The sequence below is a fragment of the Lampetra planeri genome, unplaced genomic scaffold, assembly GCF_965212315.1.
Source record: "Lampetra planeri unplaced genomic scaffold, kcLamPlan1.2.h2 scaffold_1736, whole genome shotgun sequence".
NCBI classification, from domain to species: domain Eukaryota; kingdom Metazoa; phylum Chordata; class Hyperoartia; order Petromyzontiformes; family Petromyzontidae; genus Lampetra; species Lampetra planeri.
The window spans coordinates 1-26,063 of record NW_027614472.1 but is presented as its reverse complement, the minus strand read 5'-3'; the positions used below and the strand labels follow the sequence as shown (position 1 = coordinate 26,063).

The 26,063-nt window shown below is 47.2% G+C and overlaps 1 protein-coding gene across 1 annotated transcript; it reads left to right on the top strand.

Moving 5' to 3' along the window:
• Window positions 1-6: 6 nt before the first annotated feature.
• On the top strand, window positions 7-24,961 carry LOC144739828 (nesprin-1-like; the record flags this gene model as incomplete). The annotated part of the gene is made up of 42 exons (XM_078622719.1): window positions 7-88; window positions 477-589; window positions 2,408-2,515; window positions 2,812-2,949; window positions 4,107-4,271; window positions 4,352-4,464; window positions 4,546-4,714; window positions 4,800-4,896; window positions 5,886-6,091; window positions 6,410-6,574; window positions 6,949-7,101; window positions 7,210-7,353; window positions 7,872-8,030; window positions 8,168-8,332; window positions 8,463-8,597; window positions 9,866-10,027; window positions 10,127-10,335; window positions 10,424-10,532; window positions 10,606-10,770; window positions 11,133-11,300; window positions 11,833-11,979; window positions 12,398-12,558; window positions 12,859-13,027; window positions 13,410-13,616; window positions 13,713-13,808; window positions 13,985-14,172; window positions 14,816-14,857; window positions 15,250-15,403; window positions 15,489-16,117; window positions 16,476-16,655; window positions 16,735-16,888; window positions 17,065-17,223; window positions 17,710-17,892; window positions 18,006-18,107; window positions 18,571-18,774; window positions 19,855-20,062; window positions 20,616-20,698; window positions 20,849-21,035; window positions 21,350-21,419; window positions 22,395-22,704; window positions 23,283-23,447; window positions 24,603-24,961. Coding segments are annotated over 42 exons (7,082 nt in total), but the record flags the coding sequence as incomplete, so codon positions are not given.
• Between the last annotated feature and the right edge of the window lie 1,102 nt (window positions 24,962-26,063).

Below are 26,063 nucleotides of genomic sequence, written 5' to 3'. Positions count from 1 at the left end.
CAGAGGAGGCCCAACCGGGAAAACCTGCAGGAAGCTTTTTTATTAGCCGAGACACAGTTGGGCATTCCACAGCTTCTTGACCCCGAGGGTAAATAACATGAACGACACCTGGTTGAAATGTCCACTAGCTTATCTGCAACAGTACTTTGACATAACTTGACCTCTTCAGTGGTCATGTAGTACATTTACTGATTAATTGTGTTAAGATAGAATTTAAATCTGTAGAATTTCAAATTGCAGCATCAACTTAAACAACAGTTTTGTCTAACACCATCTGGGCCCCGTCACGCCTTCAAATTGAAGTCAAATCAAGCTTGACTTCAGTATAATTCCAGTATAATGCCATTAGACCATGGCGTTAGCCATGGTGAGAACCTCACACAAAAAGTTTGACTTCACATCAGGAGAGTCAAACGTATCTGTCAGTGTCATTTTCCACTTGGTATCTGATCACGGTGTCTTGGTTCATTTTTCAGACGTGGATGTGGACAAACCAGATGAGAAGTCCATCATGACGTATGTAGCTCAGTTCCTGAAGCGTCATCCCGATGGACAGCAGAGGGCGTGCGAAGGACAGCCAGCAGACGAGGTAAACAGCTGTCTGATGCACTGTCTAATTGTTTTTTCTCTGCATCTCAAATGGTTTGTCTTTTCTTCCGATGTCAGCGTTCGCGTGTCAACCATTATTTAATAGTATTCTAATGTAGTTAATGGTATCTAATGTATTCAGAAGTGTAACACTAACCTCAGATTTATTCAGACTGTTATATTATATTATATTATATTATATTATATTATATTATATTATATTATATTATATTATATTATATTATATTATATTGTTTTTTGTTATTATATCCGGACAGCACACGTCCACTTCCTGCCTTAATATTCTCAAATTAGCCATGTCTTGACCAGTCTCTACACTTTTGAGTCCTCACTGTGCTTAATCCAGACTTTTCTTTTTTCAACTTGACACCAGCATGAACCACCAGAGATGACCAAAAAAAATCCACATTGAGTCAGTGCTAAGTGCTAAACCTGTACAGTAACCAGCCACCAGGGGGCGATGACAATCATCAGGTTCACTTTTAGAGAGCGTCTTCACAATGTCTGTGACCCAGAGCTGTCAATAGAGCTGATATACTCTGGGGTCCAGCTCCTGAATCCAAAACATAAAACAAACATCTCACCTCTGTTTGTTGTTGGTGTCTTTTTCTCTTGCACATCTCTCTCCTGGTGTCTATCCTTGTCCTTCTCTTGCTGCTGTTTGTTTGTGTGCTGACTGCTCTCCTGTGCTTGCTGGTGTCTGTCCTGCAGCATGGTCTTGCTCCTCGGGATCTCGAGGAAATGTTGGAGGTAGGTGGTTTAGTAACTTCTGATGCCAGGGGCCCAGGTTTCCATCAGTGTTCACAACTCAATGCAGAGAACACTGTATGTTTATGTAAACGTGATAATGGCTCCAATATGACAGGAGACCAGATGTACATCATGTCGGTGAGGTCAAACATTGTTCTTCCTTTATGGTAATATTGTCTCTTCATCACCTGATGTCATATCACTGCTGCAGGGCTTGTGAGACAGAATAAGGAAAAGAAGTCCACTGTGATGGGATGTGATATTACCATTTATTAACATTACTACTCAGTGCTGCGACTCCTGGTTCCATTAGCATGACAATGAGAGCCTCTGGCACTGATTCTGAGCATTCGATGATGGAAAACTTGGGAATGGAGAAGCCCGTTTTCATAAGGTGTCTGGAGTGGTAATGATTTGCAGTAAACATAATACTACTAATAATAATAATAACAATAATAATAATAATGACATTAAGAATGCAATAATAATAATAATAATAATAATATTATATTTGACAGTTTGTGAAAAAGTTTTGTTGAATTCAGGTCCCTTTTGTTTTCTGAAATAGCCTCAAATGTGAAACCGATTTTTACAACATGACAGATAAAGACATTTGGAATTAGACTAATCTATTCCACGTCTTAAGCCGTGCTGAAGAATAAAGTTTGAGATTGGTCTTCCTCCAGCAGCTAACCAGGCGCGATAAAGCTGAATAGACTGCGACTGGCTCGCAATCTTTTGAGCGGCATAGTATTATCGTCATGGTTACTTAAAATCCAATGAATTGTCAGTGGGGGGTCTTAGACAAAGTAGCCTGTTTAAGCCGACAGCAGTGTTTTGGCAGCAGTGGGTTTTTGCCAGTTTTGTCCCACAGAGAGACACAGAGGATTAGCTAAACACATGTTTAACCGCACACACTCTGCCCCCTCATTCCCTCCATCAATCCATCAAATATCTCTCTGATTGTCTCTCCATGCTCCTCCTTTATTTGCTTTTCATTTCACCTTTCCATGTCCTTCTACTCACCTGTCGTCCCCTCCTGGCCTAGAGAGAGCAGCGAAAGAGCCTGAGGGAGTTGAAAATGTGGCTCGACCAGCTGGATAGAGACGCAACAGAGGCGCAGGAGGTGGAGGGTAATGCTGCTCAGCAGTACCAGGTTAGTGTGTGTGTGTGTGTGTGTGTGTGTGTGTGTGTGTGTGTGTGTGTGTGTGTTTGTGTGTGTATGTGGCGCAGATGCTCCTATTATGAACGTAATCAGTGACATTACACTGAGGGGATCAGACAGCAGCCTTCATACTCCATGTCTATTTGACTCATTCCGCCAAGCCTGGAGGTTTAGTTCAGAGTCCCCGTTTTAATTGTAGGAGGGTCTGAACATCTACAGGGGGTGTGAGGGTGTGACGGCGTGTCTTTCATCCTAGTAAACAATGTGGACGTTCACGTATTTTCCAGTTGTTCAAGAGTCTCCGTGTCCAGCTGGAGATCAGGAGGAAGCAGGTGGAGGGAGCTGTGCAGTCCATGCAGAGGGACGGGATGCTGACGGTGGATCAGGCCTTGGTGAAGCAGGCCTGGGAGAGAGTCTCCAACAGGGTGAGACAACGTCCGAAACTGTGACATGCTGGCCTCATTCTACAAGCACTGGAGCCACCTCCAACCCTCTGTCGATGATCGGAGAATGACGCTCATGTGCTTCGACATCTGTTTTTCCACTGAGCAGTCGACATGATGGAGAGAACTTAAAGAGTCTGAGAGGCAGTCGATCAGTGCTATTAATTCAAGGATGGATGATAGATGGATGGACGATAGATGAATGAATGGAAGGATGATAGATGGAAGAATGGACGGATGATAGATGGATGAATGGAAGGATGATAGATGGATGAATGGATGGATGATAGATAGATGGATGGATGATAGATGGAAGAATGGATGGATGATAGACGGATGAATGGATGGCTGAAAGATGGATGAGTGATAGATGGATGATAGACAGATGAATGGATGGATGAAAGATGGATGAATGGATGCATGATAGATGGATGAATAGATGAAAACGACATTTGATGTTTGGGGTCGATTCTCCCTGCATCACTTTACTTTGTCTATTATTTCTCACTTTAGAATCAATAGAATGAATTAAAACTTGCATTCTTGGAGGAAAACAATCTATGACCAAAAAATGACTGGGGGTGGGGTTGGGGGTGGTGAAAACTACAAAGGGCCTTTAAATCAATGAGCCAGAGTAAAGAAAACACCAGCGGATGAGGGCTGGCACGTCGTCAGGGTGAAGTCACACACAGAACACCAACATTTCAGTTATGGTTGACTGCCGCATGATGGGAGAGAAGGAACAACCCCACAGACATGTCTTTGTTCCAGCGGGAAGGGAGGGGGCAGTCATCACACAACATTAAATACCAGTAACAGGGACGACACTCAACTACTTCGTCATTATTGTGCAAATGTGGCGTGTTCCACTGTGTGTTGAAAAGAATGTTGATGTTGAGTTGCATTAACAAGCTATTTTATTGAAATAAGTTTATCAACATGCCTCTGGGTGGTGGAAGAGCTAAGGATGTCTCTTCTCTCACTGGAATGCAGACACATGAGTAAAATTTAAGTTGAATTTATGACATGTCCTCTCTGGTGCCACCCCAGACAATGTTTGATTCACAACCGCAATGGTCCAGATTTGAGTCGGTGGTTTCAAATCCGGCCACATTCTGCCATCGTCTACTTCCTCTCAGCTCCTGGACTGGCATCTGCAGCTGGACAGTTCTCTGCCGCCTCCTCTGGACGCTGTCGGGACCTGGCTGCACCAGGCCGAAGGAGCCATGCACCAAGAGATCGTCATCCACCAGGCACATGAGGAGACAGCTAGCGCCGTGCACAGAGCTCTGGAGCAGTACAAGGTCAGCAGAAGACACACACCCTCACACACGTTCATCCTCCGTCTACGTGTGCTCATGTGCTGTGTGTACTTCCACTGCAGGAGGTGCTGAGCAGCCTCGACTGTCACCTGCAGGTCCTCCAGAAGATCCATAAGGACAGAGGTGTCGCTGGGGTCCCTCTTCCTCCAGACCAGCTTCAAGACATGGCCGAGAGGTAGAACGCCTCAAACTGGGCTCGATTCAAGTGAAGTTCATGTCACGATGTGACATGAACGGTTTTGTTGGGTATTTTCAGGATGAACTTTGTCTCTACGTCCTCGAGCGTCCACTTAGCTAAGTTGGAGTTCTTGGAGAGGAAACACCTCATGCAGGCCTTTCTGTGCCTGGCTGAGTCCAAGCTGAAGTCCTGGATCATTGAATATGGCCGACAGGAGTCTGTGGAAGTGATGCTCCATAACTATGTTGTAAGACTCCCACTGACTTTTGCTCAAGCACATCGGCGGTAAATGACATGTAAATGTTTGAAGTGTTTCTATTTTTTTCTGCCAGTTTTTTGTGGAGAAGCAGCATTTGTTTGACCAGTATGAGACTCTGTTCCAGTCCCTGAAAACTGCTGCTGAGGTCTATGTCGGTGCAGACAGCTCAGGTGAGGAGACTTCACCGACATTAGTCACTATTCATCTGCTGCTTTTATTACAACTATATCTATCAGTTTTTTTTATCATTTCTTGAAACTATTTTCCAGCTGTTATCTCCCTCTCATTAAACTGTCGACAGTCCGTGTCTGCTTTTCCAGTAGTAGAGGGGGTGAGTCTGCAGGCTACAGCTAAATGAGGTTCCTCGGCTCTCAGTGGGGAATACGACCCCATTTGCTGGTTCGGGGCTGCTCCACTTCTGCACGTCTCTGGGTGCAAACCTGGGCTTGTTGGTTTTATTAAGTTTCAGGCGATGCAGAGCAGAGACATGAGGCTTGATCGGTCAAGCCCACAAATGAAGTCCCCTCCCACTCCCCCCAGCAGCTCCTACCAATGTGGTCCATGATGAGACATTAACTGAAATGAAGGGACTGATGAATTATCTGTAAATTAATTATCTGTTATCTGAATGATCTGTGTAACTGCACAGGTGATATCAGTCGACACCAACAAAATAAAACATCTCCTGTTGAGTGTTTATTTTGCGATGATGAGATGAGACTCAGCTGCAACCTGCTTTTCATTCCTGCAGCATCCTGGTGTCATCGACATCAACAGAGGTAGAGAAAGTGTAGGTGGTTGTCAGACAACTCCAGCTGGAATACAGCTCTGGTTTCTGTCCCACATCTGGTCCCGAACCACATCATCTGTCGTATCTTATCAGTTGAACTTGATGTTCAAGGCACCGTCATCCTCCTCCATCTTCATTTTGTACAGTACATGTGCACCATCCACCGCCGTGGGTGAGACACAGGGCAGATCTGGACCTCCTGTGGGCTGTTGTTCGTCGCTGTATTTGTATTTGACCATAGCTGTTTGTCTGCTGATCTGTGTCCTACGGACGTTGTTGATGTGACTGCTGATGCTGCTGAACGTGAAATGCTACGATGTCCTGTCACCGTTTTGAACCGCTGATGAAGCTGATGACTTTCTCACGCAGCGGAGGAGGGAGAGATGGGAGTGTGCGGGTTCGTGCGAGAGGTGGCGACGCAGTGGAGGAGCCTGTCCATGGAGGTGCGCAGTGTGAGGAGCATGATGGAGGAGGTGCTGACCAACTGGGAGCGGTACAGCTGCACCGTCACCTCCTTACAGGCCTGGCTGGAGGATGCAGAGGACGCCCTGAGCCACCCGGAGAACATCAAACGGGTGAGAGCCACGTGTTGAGAGTCAGATTGCTCCGAGTGAGAATAATCAAATCTACTCTGGCCCAGTTTCAAGCCTATAGTCCTCTAAGGGTAATGATCACGACTATGATCCACTGAGGATGTTCCAATTGTTTCATCGCCATGGTTACCTCCCAGTCACACCCCCACCAAGGAGTAGACAGCTAATTACCCCACTTTTTATTGCTCTCTTTGTTTCCGGGGCGAATCTTTTTTTTCTATTCTCAGCTTCTTTTCTGTGACTCTCTTTCTTTGTTTCTCTGGAGTTCCTCAGTCTGTCTATGTTTTTAACGTCTTCCAGGAGTTCTTCAGAAATCTCACCCCCTGGATGGACCAGCACGCAGCCATGAACGACGCAGGCAATTTTCTCATCGAAACGTGCGATGAAACTGTATCACTGGACCTCAAGCAGCAGCTGCTTCTCCTGAACGGACGATGGCGGGACCTCTTCCTCAAAGTCAAACAAGTAAATGAAAAACACTGCAGATGTGTTTGACACCTGCTGAACTAAATGATGATTTCAGTTTTAAAAGGTTTGGAAACAACAGTTGAAGCTGAAATACAATCGGTTATTTACTCTTCCACTTTTTTTCAATGTTGCCATGGATAAAAAGAAACTTGAAGCTAGTCACCTGCTCGTTACCAGCACAAAACCAGCCAACATTGGTTTTCATGGTTTCAGTGAAAGCTGAAACCAACTGGTTTAATGAAGAATTGTTAGTTTTATTCTGACAAAATGTTGAAAGCGTTGTAGTTTAGCACCACAAACCGATACTAAATACCAAAGCAGGAAACACCAGACGCCCGACGCTGTGTCTTTCATCTTTGCTTTCCTTCTAGTACGCACAAGCAGATGAGTTGGAGAAGTGGAGAAAAGGTCATCTGAAGGCTGTCTCGGTTCTAAAAGCCCTGTTGGACACAGCCGAGGCAAAGATCAACGCTCCTGTTCAGGTGTCTTTCCTCTCCGTCAGAGCCTTTCTGCAGGATGTGGAGGTGAGAAACTGTCACATGTGAGGAGCCAGGGATCCTGGAACTTACTACCAAGGAATGAGCAGATGAGCAGATATTCAACAACATCTAAGTTGTTCTATCTCATCTCAGAATACCAAGCAAAAAGTTGTTGCCATGGAGACCCAGTACAAGCTGGCCAGCCGTAGCGCTCAGCTCCTCGCCAAAGATGCACCACAGGAGGAGGCTGCGAGGGTCATCGCAACTATGGCAACGACTAAGAGTCAGCTCAGTAAGGTGAGTGTTACACAAGGCCCCAACCTGACAGGCAGCACACACACCAACTCCTAGAATGATCCGTACAATGACACCAACGATGTGTTTCCAGGTGAGAGAGCGGTGCCCCTCCCTGGTGAGGGAGTGCCATGCTCTCCTGCCCCTGCTGGAGGAGATGGAGAAACACATCAGCGCTTTTTACCAGGCTCTGGAGCGGGGCTGTCACATCACATCTGCCGCCAGAGACCCCCAGACACAGACCCGACACACACACAAGTGGCAGGTTAGACATGATGGTCATACAAATTTGACCAGACGAGTCGAACCGCAGGCGGCACGGTGGGGCAGTGGTTAGCACTTACAGTGAGAACGGTCTGGTTCAGTTCCTGCACTGTGAAAAAAAAAAAAACACTCTGAAAATGCAAAATATCAAGTCTACGCCCCACTGTTGACTCACTGACAGCTCAACCCCACGACCTTTGACAGGAAGACAGTGAACGAACATACAGACATGAACCTACGTCTGAATGTGTCCTCAGGATTTGTTAAATCAGCAGCAAAGCTGTAAACGGTGTCTGTCGGTGATCGAGAGGAACCACCACTCTCTCCAGAGGAGCCTCTCCACCAGTAAGGCGCTTCGGAACTTAGACCTGACCCTGCTGCAGAAGAGAGTGGCAGAAATACAGAGCTCGGCGCAGGTCAGTGTTCCAACCAGCCGTCACGGCACGACAACAACAATCCGATGCAAATCAGAGTTACTCAAGAGCTCAGTATGGATTGACATGATTCCTGTATGTTCCTGATGAGATCAATGACCATCATCTCTCGCTCTCAGGCTTTGCTGAAGGAGGCTGGTGAGTGGAGAAGGCAGGAGGAGGCCAACAACTGCCTGAGGAGGAGGTTTGAGGAGTCGAGACAAGACCTGGAGAACGTGCTGCAGAAAGCTGAGGGCTGCCTGAGAGAAAATGGAGACGCTGAGGAACTGCTGAGGAGACACACGGTAAGAGTCAGAGGCATGTACAACCGCCCCCCCCAACCCCCGGACCCTACGCTCCTCAGACCTTTTATGAGGCTGCCGGTGGTTTCAAAGTGTCTGTTTTCCATCGGTGTCTTCTGCCTGGCGTTGGCAGGATGTTTTCAGCCAGCTGGACCAGCGGGTGCTGAGCGTCTTCTTGAAGGCCTGTGATGAGCTGAGTGACATCCTGCCAGAGGAGGAACAGGAGGGACTGCAGGAAACAGTCCGTCGGCTTCACAAACACTGGAAGGTCAGAGGTCACTGTGCTTTGACGCTCAGTAATTACTGTGGATCTCTGGAGGCCGCATAGCTTCATTAACCTCACCGAGAGCACCTTTGCTGTGCTCCGTCCCTCGTCTGTTTCCAATTAGTCTGCACTGGTCATATTAAAAATCGGCAATGACATACAACACCCACCAGCTCACTAAGACAATCATTTGAGGTCTCAAACCAATGAATAGATAATGAATGGAAAATACTAGAAGGAGATTATCACTATGGCGCAAGGAATAACTGGACCCAGATGCAGACAAATATTTACACTCTTTGTTTTTTAGGAAAAACAAAAACTAGATATCAAAGAAACGTCTCTAAGGATTCAAAAGGGCAAACGTAAAGCAACACTACCGAGGAGGTGATAAGCACAAAAACACAACAGGATCAATGTCATAAAAAAACAAACTGAATGTATCCCAAAAGGGCTGAAAGAGAGTCTGAACAGAAAGCGCAAAACTGAGGCTGATGATTCACTAGGGAAAAACAAGGTGGCTATGAAACAGTTCGCAAAAACAACTCCAATACTCACTCAACACACGACAGACTGTGACTACGATTGCTTTCTCGTAACAACAGGCAACGATCTGCAACTAAACAGACTTAAACATGGGCGAGGAGGGACAGGTGAAAACAAATCAGGTAACAAAGGGAGGAATGGCAAGGTAGCATGAATGAACACAAACAGAGACTATCAAAATAAAACAGGAAGTGCCAAACAAAACAGGAAGTCGATACATGACATAACCGGAACTTGACCATGATGACAGAGATACCGGTAACATAGTAAAACACTATAAAAAATAGAATAAATGAAATGAAATAAATTAGAATATTAAAAGAGCGTGTGCTTACAAACAAATAAATAAATTAACAGATGATGTCAGTCATATCAACAGATGATTTTATGTGTATTTAACATACATCGTCAGCATCTTTTTAAACAATTATCGACATTTTATTTTGCCTAAGTCAGCTCTCTATGATGACTTTTGTTAATTTTTGGATTTAATTTTATTTCAAGTGATATAAAAAAGACTATAAATGAATACATGAAACAGATAACAACCTATTTTGTGTGAGAAAATGTGCCGAGACGATGTGATGTGATTTACAGCTCTGTCCAGCAGCCAGTGAGTGAATGTGATAGTGGAAGGAATCAGTGTTTCAGCCGTGAGGGAGAGAGGAGCTCAACCCAGTACAAGCATCTTATTTACCATGGTGTTTCTCTGTCTTGTTGTCCAGGACATCCAGGCTCAGGGTCCTCCTCACCTGCTCCGTCTGAAGGTGGACTTGGAGCAAAGTCGGGTAGCTGTTATTCTACACGAGTGCCGAGCTGAGCTAGACAGAGAAATGCGAGCGCTGTCGAGCACCTGCAGCAGTGAACTGGTCATCAAGGAGCACAGGGTGAGTTCTGGTTTCTGAAACCCACTGGTGAAAGTCAGCGGAAGATCCAAACACATAAAAAGAGGAGAGTGATTTCATGTTTCCCTCTTTCTTCTGCAGACCTTCTTCAGGGAACACAAACCCGTGACTGTATGTGAGAAGAGGCTGAGGAACATAGAGGATCTGTGTCATAAGGTGCCGGACAACGACCCCGCGTATCAGACTCTGGACTCCACCAGGAGGTCTGTCGAGGAGGTCGCAGAGCAAATCAGACGCATGTACGTCCAACTGGAGCATCACCCTGACAAGTGGAAGGAGTGGAACGACAGGTACGGATGGACAAAGGACACGGACGCCACTGACATTTCCCCCCGAAAAGCCTTTGGGATGGGACATGTCCTGTCTGCTTCTTCCCAGATTCTGTGAGCTCTCTGATTGGCTCTCGTCTCAGAGGAGGCAGCTGAGGCTCCTGAGAGAGACGACAAGAGATTCCAGCCTCCAGGAGCAAGAAGATGCAGCCGTTCAGGTGAGTGGGGGTCACAGATGTACAGGTCTGCAGTGGTCACTGTGGTCAACCTGCATTCCCTTCCATTCTTCAGGCTCTGCAGGAGGCTGCTGACGCCCAGGAGGAGAAGTTCTTGTGGCTGAGGAACCGTCTCTCAAAGCTGGCTGAGGTCAGCTCAGAAGTGGAGATTCAGAGGCAGAGAAGGTCGCTGGACAAACTGTCAGTTGACCTCAGAGCTCTGCGCTCTTCACTTTGTCAGGTATTTCAAGACGATTCATCTGTGGTTCACGCAGGTGTTAGATAGGATTAGAGTCACTTTATTGTCACTGCACAGGTTAAAACAAGGCAGAGAAATTCAGAAACACGCAAAACCTGTAAAGTGCAGTAGAATCTGTAAATATTCATTACTTCAACCATTTGTGTGAAGTAGTCTACAAATTCCTTGTTTCAGCAGACATTCTTATAGTATCGATCATTTATTTATTGTTTTTTTTTTTTTTTACAATACAGTGTTTACCTTCTATAAAAAATTCATTTTAAAAAACCCTTTTGACAACATAATTGTTCTGGATTGTTTGTTTGTGCCCAAAATAGCTGATAAAACTCCTGAACCTTTCACAGCGGGGTGATGAGGACTCCAGCATGTTCCACAATGAGGAGCTTAGAGAGGATCTGCACAGTGCTCTGATGGTGGTCCTGAGGGTCCGAAAGGAGGCTGAGGAGCAGGTCCACAGGATCATGGACGCCCAGGACCTGGAGGAGGCAAAGCAGCACTTCCTCACTCACCAGGTGAGGGCAGTGGCCCTCTTTGGTTTGAGTGTGAAATAAGAATTCACAGGGAAACATTCTTCAGGGTTCATTCCCCTGTTCATTGCTGATCTCCTTCTTCTCCAACCTTCTTTGAAAATGAATGACCACTATTGTTACTAGGAACCATCTAATGAGGATGTTTTTGGCACATTGGTGTCTTCCCTCCACCTGTATATGTAGTGATTACAAAACTCAAAAAATCGTGTTTTACCCTGAAAACACAGCTGCTGCGATAAATCAAACTGCTTAAAGCCCTAATGAGTCAAACTAGGAATCTTTGTTTATCGTTAACAACCTTCCATATTGTAAGCTTGTATAAATGACAGTAGACACACAACGACGGTATCATACTATAAACCACACTTACAGTAGAGAAGTTAGTCACAGTGAGACCGTTACTGTAAAAAACACACACACACACACACACAGAGTCGAGCCATGTTTACGATTCACGAAGGGAAACCCACTTTGGCTGTCGTCTGTTGTCTTTCTGTGTGTGTGTGTGTGTCAGCATCACCTCAAACAGCTGGAAGCGAACAGGAGAGATGCAGAGCTGTTGGTGTCCCGCTGTCGCCAGCTGCAGGAAGCAGAGGGCTTCAGTCAATCGCTGCACGAGCTGGAGGAGGCTCTGGGCGAGGTGAAGGAGCACCGCCTGCAGGTGTGTAGCTCCCACACGGGTCCGCCCGCTGATCCACTGACAAGCACGGATTTCTGTGAAATATGTTCAAACTGTCTGCCCATAATAAATCGTTGGTGTGTAGTATCCGGCCCAGCGTGTGTATTCCAATAGTGTCATCCTGGGGTTTTTTGTTCACCTTCTTTCCCAGGCTGCTTTGAATTCCTGGCAAAACTTTGAAACAGAGAGAGAAGCAATTTGGCAGTTTGTCCGCAGCACGACCGGTGAACTGCACAAAGAACTGATTTTCAACAGCCTGGATGTTCTCAAAATGGAACTGAAGTGCAACAAGGTGTGTGCATGTGTGTGTGTGTGTGTGTGTGCGTATGAAAACCAGTCATAGTGTGTGAATTAGCACAATCAACTTGATTCTCTTTGGCTTTCTGGCGTTGGGTCCCAGGAGCTCTTCTCAAAGGTGGAGGACTGTTTGGTGCGAGCAGATCTCCTCCTGGAGAAGGCATCTGACGTTCAACTTGGGCCGAAGAATCAAAGACTTCTTCTCCGGCAGGCGCACTCGACCAGAGAAGCAGTTATGCAGCTGCGGGAACGCCTCAACAGGGAGTATGTATAATGTGATGTGACTTGTCTAGTCAGTCGGAGTGAACTGTAACTGACACTCGAGTGTGGACGGGAAAGATACAGTTCATCATGGGAGATCCTGAATGATTCTGATGATGTAACGCGATACAGTGTTTTCATTAAACATTGCACCACACTTTTTCATAAACCACTTGAGAATTTGTGCACGATGAGAAACGATGTAAAAGAACATGATGGAAGTGATTCTCCGTTCCACCCTCATGCGGCGCCTGTGTGGTGTGTTTTCTCCAACCGACGAGTCTCTTGTCTTTTGTCTCCCAGTGCCGTTCAGCTGGAAACGATGGTGTTGCAGTGGGAGCGTTTCAGCACTGACTCTGAATCCTTCTGCTCGTGGATTCATGAAAAAGAGAGAGAACTGGAGGCCATCACCCCCTCCTCCTCCTCCTCATCCTCCTCCAACCCACTGGACAGACACACCAGCTCCCTCGATGTACGTCAGGCTCTTTTTGACCGTCCATCTCAGTCTGTACCTGGACAGCGTCGCTGCTAACACACAACCAAAAGAGACTAACACCCTGATAACACACACACACTAATATGAATAATTAGGAATACAGTATTTTAGCTTGTATAAGAAGCTAAAAACCACTGAAGATTCTCTACATTTGTAAAAACTATGGCCTGCTGTGACACCGACCAAAAGGGAAATTGCGATCTGGTGGTGTTCAGCCATATCGCTTTGAGGTTAATGGGATTAAGGTGAAGTAAAATGACAGTGACTGTGGTGTAGAAAGGTATACGGTTGAAGGAATCTGTTCCTGTTGAATGTTTAGATTCAAACAAGCACCCATTATTTTCCCCACGGTTCCCAGGCGATGGGCAAAGCCTTAGAGGAGAAGAGAGCAGCCCTGACGGACATGCAGGAGGACTGTGAGGCCCTGACAGCGTTCGTGACCCCCGGAGAGGCTGCATGCGTTCGGGCACGACTCACCCAGATGAGGCAGAAGCTGAAAGAGCTGCAGGAGAGAGCGGAAGAGCTGGGGGGGGCAGCTCAGCCTCAGGATGTCCCGCCGTCAGAGGTACAACGACAGCCTGGAGCAGGTAAACAGCAACACACAACGCACAAACGTCACGTGAAACCTATTCTGTGTGCTTACATGTGTCTGCGATTCTAGGTGAAGAAAATAATGGACGACGTCAAAGACCAGCTCAGTTCTCCAGTGACGTGCACGTCATCGTCTGAAACCTACAAGGGTCTGCAGAACCACATGGTAAGAACATTGTGTTTTTCTCTAATTTCACGGTCGCCTTCATTAAATGCATGACAGGAGTGCCGGGTTTCATTTGGAATGATGTGCTCATCAGCTTATTCTGCAGCTGAGCATCAAATTGAATTCCCGTCACCTGCTATGAGTTTAAGATGCATCCGTGTGTCTGTTTGCACCAGGTGGTGTGCACGGCTGTCGAGCAGCTGAGGCCCCGGCTGATGGCTTTGTTTTCGGCCGTGAAGAGGCTCGGAGAGGGCGGTCAGCTGGAGCGAGAGGTGGCCGACCTCCAGAAGCAACAGGGAGAACTGATGGAGGAGGCGACAGAGAGGCAGTCGACATTAGAGAGCCTCCTAACACTGTGGCAGAGGTACAGTCCGATTAGAATCATTAGTTGTCGTTGTTCTGGAACCGACTGGACAACGACACTGGTTGGTGCAATAAAAAGTAAGATGAAACAGAATAAAACAAAAGCCATCTAATAGGACAAGTTAAAAAAGAACAACACAACCTATTAAGTAAAACTAATTAATGAATGTCTTTGAAATTGATTTGAAAAATATTGTTAAAAAATATAAGATCAACATTTATTTGTCATAATAAACAAAACTGTCATCAGTTACATTGTTGGAGAAAATGTTGTTGAATTACAGTTTTCTGCTAAATCCTGGACTGTGTGTTTAATATTATGTTTGGGGTGTTTTTTATTTTGCTTGACCTTCTTTCTAAGTGAACTGAATCTAAGTGAATGATGTAGACTGAAGGTGTTGTAGGAGCCCCAATCCCCCCCATCACTGCGCGTGTTCAGGATGTGACGAGATCTCATGGGATTAATTTGTGTCGATATTTATTAGTAAGAGATTTTGTCATTTTAGTTTGTAGTAGTATTATTATGTTGTTGACAGGAATATCGTCTCGACTTGTTCTCGTGAACCCAGCCGAGTGAATCGTGTCGTCTCGTGAGCCGAGTGTACAGTATTGTCACTCTCCTGGTTTGTGTCTTGTGTCTGCAGATTTGAGAAGGAGAAGTCATCCATAGGAAGCTGGCTGGACATGTGTGAGTCCGTCTGCTGTGCCGACCAGCGATTTGCTCTCTGCAGACAAAGTGAAGCTGAGAAACGAATCACAGCACGTGCAGGTAGATCTTTTCTGTCTGTGTCATTCAGAGTTAACTGTTGACGCGTAGCGATCATGGATGGTGCTGTTGCAGGAAATGCAGAGGGAGACCCCGTCCTACGAGGCCCTCCTCCAGGGTCTAGTCAGCCTCGGCCTCTGTCTGTATCCATCAGCGCCTGACTTTTGCATGCAGGAGCTCAGAGGTCATCTCACACAACTACAGGAGAGATGTTCGTCGGTGAAGAACAGCATGACACACAGGTGAGGATATCTGAGCCCCTCCCCCCGGTGAGTCGGTGGAGCTCAACTGTCATTTCTCCTGCGTTTACAGGCTCCATCACCTGGACTCTCAGTTGTCACAGCTGGATCTTTTTGACCAGGCTCTTGTGGCGCTGTCCCAGAGGAGTGAGAACTTCCTGTCTGACTTGAAAAACACTTTCTTCATTCATGTCACAAATGTTGAGGTTGCGGTTGCTCAGCTCAAGGTGCTCAATCAGTAACTGACAGATATTTTCTTGCATGTTGTTTGTGCTAATGGGCGTTTCTGTGATGGAAACCGTTTTGTTTTAGGAGCATGAGTCACAGCTTGAGGCGCATGCACCTCTGAGAGAGACTCTCCGGCAAAGAGAGCAGTCTCTGCGTCGGCACTCCACTCCAGAGGCCCAACAGCAGCTCCAGCTGTGGAGAGAGGATTGCCTGCAAGCCCTCGTCGAAGCCCAGCGTCTACTTCTCTTGCGTAAAGAGTGCCTGACCGCCTTACAGACTTTCCTTGAGAAGCACGAAGCGGCAGCTACGTCTGTCCGACGACTGCAGGAGACTGTGGACGGTGAGGGAAGCTGGACCCTGTCCAAAGCCGAAGAGCTGCATCGTGCCATAGGGGAAGTTGCTAAAGATGTGGCCCGGCTGGAGGCTGAGGCCGTGGGGTTGGACGGGCAGCTGAGCAAAGCCCACGTCCACCTGCAGGGGGCAGAGTGTCAGGGACCAACGTCCTGCAGGGGACTGGCAGTGGCTCTCGTGATGGCTCTGGAGGAGACACAGACGGGCTTAGGATGCAGGCAGAGTGAAGCCGATGCTTTAGGGGATCTGTGGAACGCCTTCAGGGAGAGGAGGGAGGAGGTGGTGAAGAATTTGACGAACCTGGAGGAAGAGACAAGGCAGGCGGGGGCCAGAGAGAACTCTGTGCAGGCCTTTCAAAACAGGTACGTAATGGAACACTCCAAGTCGTAGTAGTAGTTTGTATCCCCCGATTTCCGAACGTCCTCCACGTTCATCAGTTATCAAAACAAACGTGCGTACGTGTTTTTGCGTGTGTGTGTTTCTTGTCAATAAATCAATGTAATAAATCAAGTCTCAATGGGCATCGGTTGAGTGAAAAACCTGAGTTAGTTTGTCCTGAATGAAGGGAAATTGCAAAAGTTTTAATTTCTATTTGCATGTACATCAAATCAAACCTCTTTAAAGTTTCACATGTTTGAATTCAGTTTATCAGTAAAGAATTCTGCAAGACTGCAAGAACCAGTCTGCAGAGTTAAACCCTATGACGTGTTTTTCTCTCAGGCGACGTTATTTGGACCAACTGGAGGACGAGCTCCAGTCGCTGCAGCACTCCAGACAATGGTTGGAGGAGAAGGGCCGGCAGCTGTCCCAGACCGACAGCCAGCTGGCAGCGGAGGCTGTCAGCACGCTGGAGCAGGTGAAGGTAGCCTGGGAGAAGGTCAGGACTCTGATCAGCAGTGGGTGAGTGTAGGGCAGCAGAGAGAGACAATCTGAGGACAGGCAGATCATGACACACCCTTTTCCTGTGTTGTTCGTGCAGCCAGCAACAGAGCACACTTGTCCTGGAGCTTCTCCATCGTTTCTGCCACTTGAAGTCCATCCTCAGCTCCGCTGTGGAGAACGCCCACGCTGTCGCTCACAACCTCCCTGATCATAACCACAACGCCCAGGAGGCCAAACAAGCTCACGCACGGGTGACAACGCCAAGCTTTTACTGAACACTGACCGGATATCTGGCTGTGTTTTGAAACAGAACATATCTCAAACTGAGTTGCAGCAGCTTGTTTTTCTTCATTCTGCTCTTACTACTTGACATCTGCTTGACTTTCAGCAGTCTGTCGTTCAACAGTGTCCTTCTGTATCCCTGCAGCATGAGGCGCTCCAAGCGAAGCTGAGAGAAAAGCAGGCAGACATGGACCAGCTCATTAGCACCGCCGAGGACCTGCAGAGAGAGCTGGAGAACGTTCCCCACTCGGATCCATGCGTCATCCAGAGGGAAATGGAGACATTAAGGGATGAGTGGCTGGAGGTGAGTGGTGCTTCACACGCAACCCTCGAAATCATGAGGCTGTTTGTCGTCTCGACAGGTGGAGACTGGAACCAGTAGCAGGTATTATTCCAACATAGGTGGAGTTTAAATATGATAGCTATATGACAGCAAACCATGGGGGAGTCGTTTACAGTCACTGTGAATGATGACATCCACAAGTCTGACAAACACACTTTTCTCTTAACGATCTTCATTTCTCCCATTTTGAGGTGTTTTCTGTACAAACGAGACAGAATTATTAAACATGTCTGGACTTGTTATTTTGCGTCTGTGTCTCTCCCACGTCTACTCAGACATCTGTCAGACCGATTCACTGTTGATTTCCTCCCAATCTACACTGTAAAACGCAGCATCCCTCACAAAAGGAGGACAAAGAGAGAACGCGCTGCACAAAGAGGCAGTGAGATCTGAGTGAGACATTTTCTGTCCCGGGCCCAGACAGGTTGTTTGTCTCTGTTGTTTCAGGTCACAGAGAGAATACAAACCAACACGGAGAGACTGGGACACTGTGTGGCGCTGTGGGACGACCTCAAGACAACAGAGCAGGACATCACCCAATGGGCCGCCACCTCCATCGCTGATCTCACCGACAGGGTTTCTAACATCGGTGACAAGGAGGAGACGGAGGCCCGATTTGCCGCCTATCAGGTCAGAGTCAACAGGAAATGTACAATTGGATGATTCGTTCCACATGTTATATGGTTCTGGTGGTTCTGGTGGTTCTGGTGCTCGGGTGTAAGTGTCTTGTATGTGACCGTCAGGCTGAGTTCGAGAAGAGGGAGCAGTGGCTGGATGCTCTGCAGGAGAGAGTGTCAGAGCTGAAGGAAAAAGCCAAACTGCAGGAGACGCCTTTACAAATGCAGGTGAATGTGCTAGAGAACTTTCCTCAAGATATATACTGTACAGATACATATGTCACTCTTTGTTTTTGACAGAAAAGCACTGTTCTTTTAATGACGATAGCATGAAATTAGTCAGGAAAAACACTGGTAGTGTCTGCGTGTAAATGACTGTTGTAGATGGAACCGTCTGACTTGTAATGGAACATCTCCATCAGTGTGCAGAGGCTTTTCCAGCCACTCCTGTGTGCTAATGCTGCCTTGTGTCAGATAATCGCGTTGACAGACGAACTGATGATTAGAAAACCTGCTTGCCGTTCCGAAAGCTGACAACTGTCGATTAGTTAAGATCATGCAGCATTGAAGAGTTTTATTAAAGAGACAAGAACTCTCCAAACAAGTACAGTTCCACAGATCACATCACCCTGACTCAAAGCTGAGTGTCCTCCCCGACTGTTTGCCATGTTGTTTCCTGTGACTGGCTCAGGTTCTGGAGTCTGACCTGAAGAAGAAAATGGCCCATGCACAGGAAGTGTACAACCAGGCCAAACACACTTTGACCTACTTCAGTTTCCAGAAGCAGCGTGTGGAGGACCTCGTGTCTCAGATGGCTGAGCGTCTGGAGGCCGTTGAAGGTTCCCTCTCCGACCTCACCGAGGCGTCTTCTCTTGAAGACATTGGGACAGTGAAGGTATGACGCAGCAGCTCCCTTGTCCATCCATGTCTTCGCTTTTTCTTTTGCATTTCAAATTCAAATTCAATTTCTTCCATCATCCCAGGGATAATTCAATTCAATTCAATAAAATTAAAGTAATTAAAGTCAATTGAATTTTTGCTGCCGTGCACCAAACTGCAGCAAGACATCCAGAGATATCGGAGACTGATTATGTATTTTTACTTTACTCTTCATAGTGTTTGCAGTGACGAACAGAGACATTCTGTTCAAAGGAGAATCCGTTTTGAGCCTGGCCCTCTTCAGGAGGTCAGAGATCAGGTTCAGTTACACTGCTTATAAAACATGTCCATGTCATCTTATGTTACTCGTATTTTTGTTGGACCTGTTCAATCCATCGTTTTACATCTAAGATAGCCTGGACTGTTGGAACCCTTTTGAACTATATTGTTTAATTATTCCCTTTGCGGATAGTCAGAGTTCATTTGAGTCTGACCTCTGATCTCTGACCGTTGACGATCCGCTGTGCAGACCGGCACCTCTTCTTCTTCTTTCAGCTTGACCCTCTTCAGGGGTTGCCACAGCGAATCATTGACTTCCATCTTTCCCTGTTCTCTGTATCCTCTACTCTGTCTCCATCTACCTCCATGTCCTCCCTCACTGCATCTATAAACCTCCTCTTTGACCTTCCTCTCTGTCTCCTACCTCCAACTCCATCTCTAACATTCTCCTACCAATGTATCCACTGTCCCTCCTCTGCACATGTCCAAACCATCTCAATCTAGCCTCTCTATCTTTTTCTCCTAACCTTCCTGTCTGTGTTGTCCCTCTGATGACCTCATTCCTAATCCTGTCCATCCTGGTCACTCCTAAAGAGAATCTCAGCATCTTTAACTCTGCCACCTCCAGCTCTGCCTCCTGTCTTCTGCCTATCGCTAGTGTCTCTAAACCATACATCATAGCTGGTCTAACCACAGTGTTCAGACCGGCACCAATGGTCACATAGTCTGAGGAGACCGTTGCAGGAGTCAGGACCACGTCTAAGGGTGACACCACCCTTCTTCTTCTCATCTACTTTTCTCTGCTCTGCTGTCCCAGGACCTGCAGACCATTGTTCAGCAGCAGTGGGCCGACATGGACTCGGCTCGAGAAGCTCTGAGCACTCTGTGTCGGTCGTATCCGTCTCAGGAGCTCTGTCGCCTCTCCTCCGACCTCACCTCCATCGCCAAGCAAACAGAGGCTGTTGCCCAGAGGTGTGCCAAGACGAGGGGCAGCCTGCAGGACGGACTACAACTCCACTTCAGCAGTAAGAGACGTTACCTCGTAGATACTGGTCGAGGCAGCAGACCATCCACATGTAAGAAGTTTTTCCTTGGCTCCAACATGCGATGACATGCGATAAAATCAGACGCGACTTAATTGTGTTTGACTTTCTTAGAAGCACTCACGTGTCCACTGCAGCTCAGTGCTTGAAACCTCAGACTCAGCCAATCAAACAATGACCTACGACATGATGCCATGTCAATTGTTCATCTCAGACACGGTACAGATTGACTGTTGATGATCCAGCATGTCTCCCCTGAGAGCGCTCCGATTACCTCCTTCGACCCACACTCCACTGACACCAGACACACCTGTGCCTCGGAAAGTAATGTTGCTCTTGTCACATCTGTCCTCGAGGGAGCCATTTTGGGCTTGTTGCCAAGGCAACCTGGCAGTGCACAGTATTGTCACGCCCACACTTCAAATGTGCCTCAGCCCATCTCTCACTTCTCGCTCTTTTCCTCACAGTTCCTTCAGTTTTATCTTCTTTCTGCGTTTACTTATCCTTTCTTTGGGGGTTTGTTTTCCTTTTGCAGAGGTTGTCCAGGACTTCCACTCCTGGACTGCAGATCTAAAACTGGAGTTGAAAGAATGCTCGAACCAATCAGGAAATCTTACTGTGCTTGGAGCAAAGTTGCACAGACTGCAGGTGTCATACTCTTGTTCCTCCAGTCCCAGACAGAAATGTTTTAAAATTTTGCCACCCACAATCATTTCCGTCATACATTTAAAACATTTTCCGTCACTCCCTTTCCGCCGACATCCACAGGTGTCAGCCGAGCTGATACCAGAGGGGGAAGAGCGTCTGTCTAAGGTGTGTGAGGAGGCTCAGCGGCTCCAGTCCCACCTGTCCAAAGCTGGAGCAGCACAGGTCCAAAAGCATCTCTCCGCCTGCCAGAGAGAGCTGAAGAACTACCTGGAGAGCCGCTCTCAGAGCCAGCAGGACCTGGAGGAGAGTATCGACCTCTTGAAGTAGTAAGTCACTTCCTGTCGTGTCACATTTATGTGAAGACACCCTATGGGACTTATCTCACTTTGTATTTCCAGTTTTAATGACAATGTAGGAGATGTAAGAGAATGGCTGAAGAAGATGGAGCTCAGCCTGACGTCTGAGGCTGCTGTGGAGGCAGAAAGCCAGCGAGGTGCCCCTGACGCCACAGAAGAGCTGGAAAGAATGGAAAACCTTCACAGAGAGCTGTTAGCAAGACGGTACGGACGGGCGCACGTCATATCTGCTGTTCAACATGTCAGACGTGTGTTCTCTTTCTAGGGACTCGATCGAGCGTGTCTGCCTGGAGGCCCAGTCTCTGTCTGAAGCAGGACGGGGGTCAGGTGGAGAGGTCAGACTGACCGGCCAGCTCCAGACGGAGCACCAGGCCCTGTTGAAAACAGCCAGGAGAGGCTGCGAGGATGCCAGGAGCACCGGGCCTTGGAGGAGACCCTCCAGGGGGTTTGGGCCTGGCTGGAGGAAATCCAAGAGAGACTCGGTACCGTAGACAGCACCATGGGGACCAAAGAGCAGTTGGAGCAGAGGCTGGAGACTGTTCAGGTAGGAGCCGTCAGTCCGACACAACCTGAACGTCAGTTCACATCTAGGTTTGAACACTTCGTCAACTTGGTGCAGCGCAGCTTTTCTGCACCTCCTGTAACCTGTTGTTGGACACAAGAGGGGGCTGTTTTGTTCAGAAAAGTATTTTTATACAGGTTGGATGTGTGACTCCCGGTCCCACTGAGCTGTTTCTGTTTGAACAGGACATCCTGCTTTTGAAGGGGGAGGGGGAGGTCAAGCTGAATATGGCGATGGGTAAGGGTGAGTTGTCCCTGCAAAGCTACAGCGCCACTGGACAGGAAGTGGTCCGCTCTCAGCTCCAGGAGGTGGGGATGCCTGGGCCACGCTGCTTGTGACGGCCATGAGCTGCCACAGGTATGGAGGCTGCTGGTCGGTCTCATGGGACCAGATATCTGAACCACATCGGTCACAATTTAAATACTTAACGACGAAGTGTTTGTCTCGTTTTGAATCTCTGATTGATGTGAATGCTTCTTCATGTGGGTAAAGGAGAAATAAAGGGCCCTCCTAGAAGAAAAAAGGTCTCATAGGGGCTAAATGGATGGAAAACAGTGGACCAAACTTAGTGTGTTTGTGTGTTAGGGGAGAGGGGTTAGAGGGGGAGAGGGCAGCAGGTCAGGAGGAGGTGGATGTATGTGTGATATGCAAGATGGCAACAGAGATGATGGGCTTAGCCACAATGGTGTTTTAATGCACAGGAAATTGACAAAGATTCACTGCGAATGTTTTTTTTTCCATTCCTCAGTCGGTTGGAGTGGACTGTGACACAGTGGGGAGGATACCTGGAGAGTGCCGCCCAGCTGCGGGGCTGGATGGAGGTTGTGGAGCAGGAGGTGTGCGCTCCTCTCACCCCTCAGCTGGGGCCGCGAGAGAAGGCTTCTCAGCTAGAAAGACTTCGAGCCCTGCTGGGCGAACTGGAGGACCACCAGATGGCTTTATCCAGCCTGGAGGAGAAAGCTCGAGAGCTCTTCAAGAAGACCGGCGATGCTGGTTTTAACCACGGCGCCCGAACTCAGCTGCAGGTGCAGTTTGATGAGCTCACTGCTTTGGTGGAGGTGGGTTAATGTACATCATTTCTATATATTTCTACAGATATTCTGATCAGCAGCTCTGTGGTCATGTGGTTTGGTATTTATCGCTTTTTTATTTTCAAATTTTCAAAATTTAGCCCCCGTCATTCTTATGGATTGAAAAGTCCATTCATTTTGTTCAATAGCTCCGAGGTCATGTGACCTGGGGCCCCTTTGATTGTATATTTCAATGTTGTTGGTACTTTCAGATTTTCCACATTTAGACCATTCTGGAAAGAAACCTCGTTATTTCCAATGGAGAGAAAAACCCATTCATTTCTACTGAGACACATTTTCTTCAGGCGCTCTGTGAACATGTGTCGTAGAGACTACAAACTCGTGTGTAATTGTACATCTACCCTACACTTCACTTTTTGACTTTGTATTTATTACTTTTTTCAATTTTTCAAAAATTCCCATGCAATCCTAAGGAGAGCAAACCCACATTCATTTCTATGTCTTCTTCAGTCGCTCCGTGGAGACTCTAAACCAGTGTGTAATTGTACAAAATATGATATTGATGATGTGATATATGAAGCGTTTTTCTTTGTGTCGGTGTTCAGGGGAGAGTTCGGCTGGCGCAGACGGTCGTGTTAGAACACCAGGAGTACCTGGAGGTTGTTCGGGAGCTCACTGATTGGCTGATGACTGCAGGAGAGGAGCTCCAGAACTGGTCCGACACATCAGGAGACTCCATTACCATAAAAAAGAAATTGCTGGAAGTCAGGGTAAGACATCATAGCAGCAAACTACTGGATATATGTTCTGTTTTTATTATATTTGGACAAAAAACACACACACCCACATCCAGCTGTATGTCCTGTTGTTGTTGTTGTTTTTAAATATGTACAGTACTTGTCTAATCCTCCCCACTAGTGCCATCATCAGATTTCGTTTGTGTCTGCTGGTGTCAACACAAATTGAAAGTTAATGTTTTTAAAATTGATTTGGGATCATGTTGTGACGTAATGTGTTGATGAAATATAAACTGAGTCTAGAAACTCTACTGACACAGCAGGGGGGGACGTACTGCTGATAGATTCATGTATGTACACACAAACACACACACACACACACACTACAAATGTAATAAGCACATGTAATAATAAGCAACGTTTCACTGAATTTACATGTTTTCACACTTGCCTGTTGTCTTTGCACGACATATCACATTTAGATTATACATTTAATGTAAATGTCCCTGTTTCCTGGTTGCTACGGTAACTGATCACTGAATTATCTGAACGCATCTGATTCTAATGGGCTCCGGCTGAGTTCTGTCAGTACAGAATGTACACTCGGGCTTATTTTGTTCTCTTATCAGAGACAAACATGACATTATTTCCCCAGGCGCGTTAAACCTCCATTAGGTTGGTATATTACAACTGAACTGAGCTGCAGTGGAACCAACACCAGTTGTTCCATGTTCAACAACTGTGCAGTTATGGAGGAGAAGAAAATATGTGAGGTGATCTTGATTTGCTTTGTAATTTCACACATGGGTCCTAATTATCACGTTGTGGAGAGGAGAACAGAGGAGTAGATATAATCATTTGTTGAACACGCGTTTTCATTCCACATTGATGCGCTGAAATTAGCTCATGCATTTCTTTTTCAATCACAGTTGTCTGCAGTCTGACTATAATCAAGTGTTTGCTCACACATACACACACACACACGCACTCCTCCCTCAAAGTGGTATTTGCAACATTGATGAGCAGGGCAAGAGGGTTGAAAGTAGAAACTGGTGAGTGAATACGTCAAAATCTACAGATGTAAGTGAAGAGACACACCGGCTTTAAATAGACGCCCGGTCTCAAGGTTGTGGTTTCTGTGGCCACTGTTTCCGTAGCAACTTTGTCTCATCATCTCTGTCCCTCCAGGAGCGTGTGGAGCGTCGGCTGCTCGAGGGCAGAGAGCGCCTCAGCCGGGTGCGTCGGAGCGCAGCGTCCACCGCCGAGCACACGGCGGCGGGGGGCTGCGAGGCCATGGACAGACAACTGGGGGCGCTGTCCCAGGCTCTGGAGCAATGGGAGGGATCGGCTCTCAGGGCACGGGACGGTCTGGAGGGGGCCCTGGCTGCCGCCGCCGCCTCAGAGGAGGAATACGACCATTGGTGTGCCAGGTTGGACGAAGAGTTGAAGGAGCTAGATGGACAACTGAGGAGGTGGAGCCAGGAGCTGGTCAAAGCTGAGGGGTGGAGCAATGGAGGGGAGGCAGTGGAGGGATGGCAGCTGCAAAGGTACGAGGGAATGGGGGGTGTGGGGGGCTGTTTATCTGCACACAGCAGTTTCAGAATGGGATTAAGGATGGAGACAGTAGCATCTGTGCAAAGTATGCTAGACTCATTTTAGAGGTGATTAGCATTGTTTGATGGAATGTATCCACACACACACACACACACACACTCCTGTGCAGACTCACATCCTCAGCATTCAGCCCCCTCTGTCAGTAATCATCCATTCTTTTGGTAAATCCAAAAAAACAGATTAGTTTTGAAATCAGCTTTATAGGGACGTGGAAAGAGTGACAGCTAAAATCCAATCAGTTTCCCTCATTTTCTGCCCCCCACCCCCACCCCAAATACACACAGACACACACACCTTATTGGTTTTTCTTTCTCTCACAATTCTCTTCCTCTCTTGCCTGTCAGAGCTGAAGTGACCATGAGTTCTTTCTTGGCTGCAACACGCACACGCACACACACACACACACACACACACACACACACACACACACACACACACACACACACACACACACACACACACACACACACATACACACAGAGAGCCTTAACAGGATGTTTACAGTGTGACAATTTATCTGTTTACAGTGTCACACCAGCATGTACACCCTCACACTCCTTGACATGACTTTCTCCGCTTTGCTTCAATTTGGGGCTTGTCAGAGAACAGAGGAGGAGTCTCCTCCCTCCTCTCTTCGTTCTCTCCTCCTCTTCCTTGTTTCCTGTTTCCAGGCTTATTTTCGTTACGCGCTCATTTGAACCAGTATGGCATCTCTGAGAGCTGACAGCTGAATTCCACCGGGAGAGAGAGAGAGAGAGAGTAAGGGGAAGGAGAGGGAGGAGGAAGAGAGGACGGGTAGTGAGAAGGGAAAAGAAGTGGAAGGACGGCAGCAGGAGGAGAGAGCAGTCCAGAGAAGAAGCGGCAGGGAGGGAGTTGTTTATTGGTTGAGAATGGGAGCGAGGGAGAGACTGTTCATATTTCATGGGAAAGATTCAGGACAGGGTGAGAGCAGAATGTGAGGCAGGCTGAGGAGAGCGGGAGAACCTCATCCACAGCTTCCTCCTGCTGCACTCCTCCCCCAACAGACATGCTATT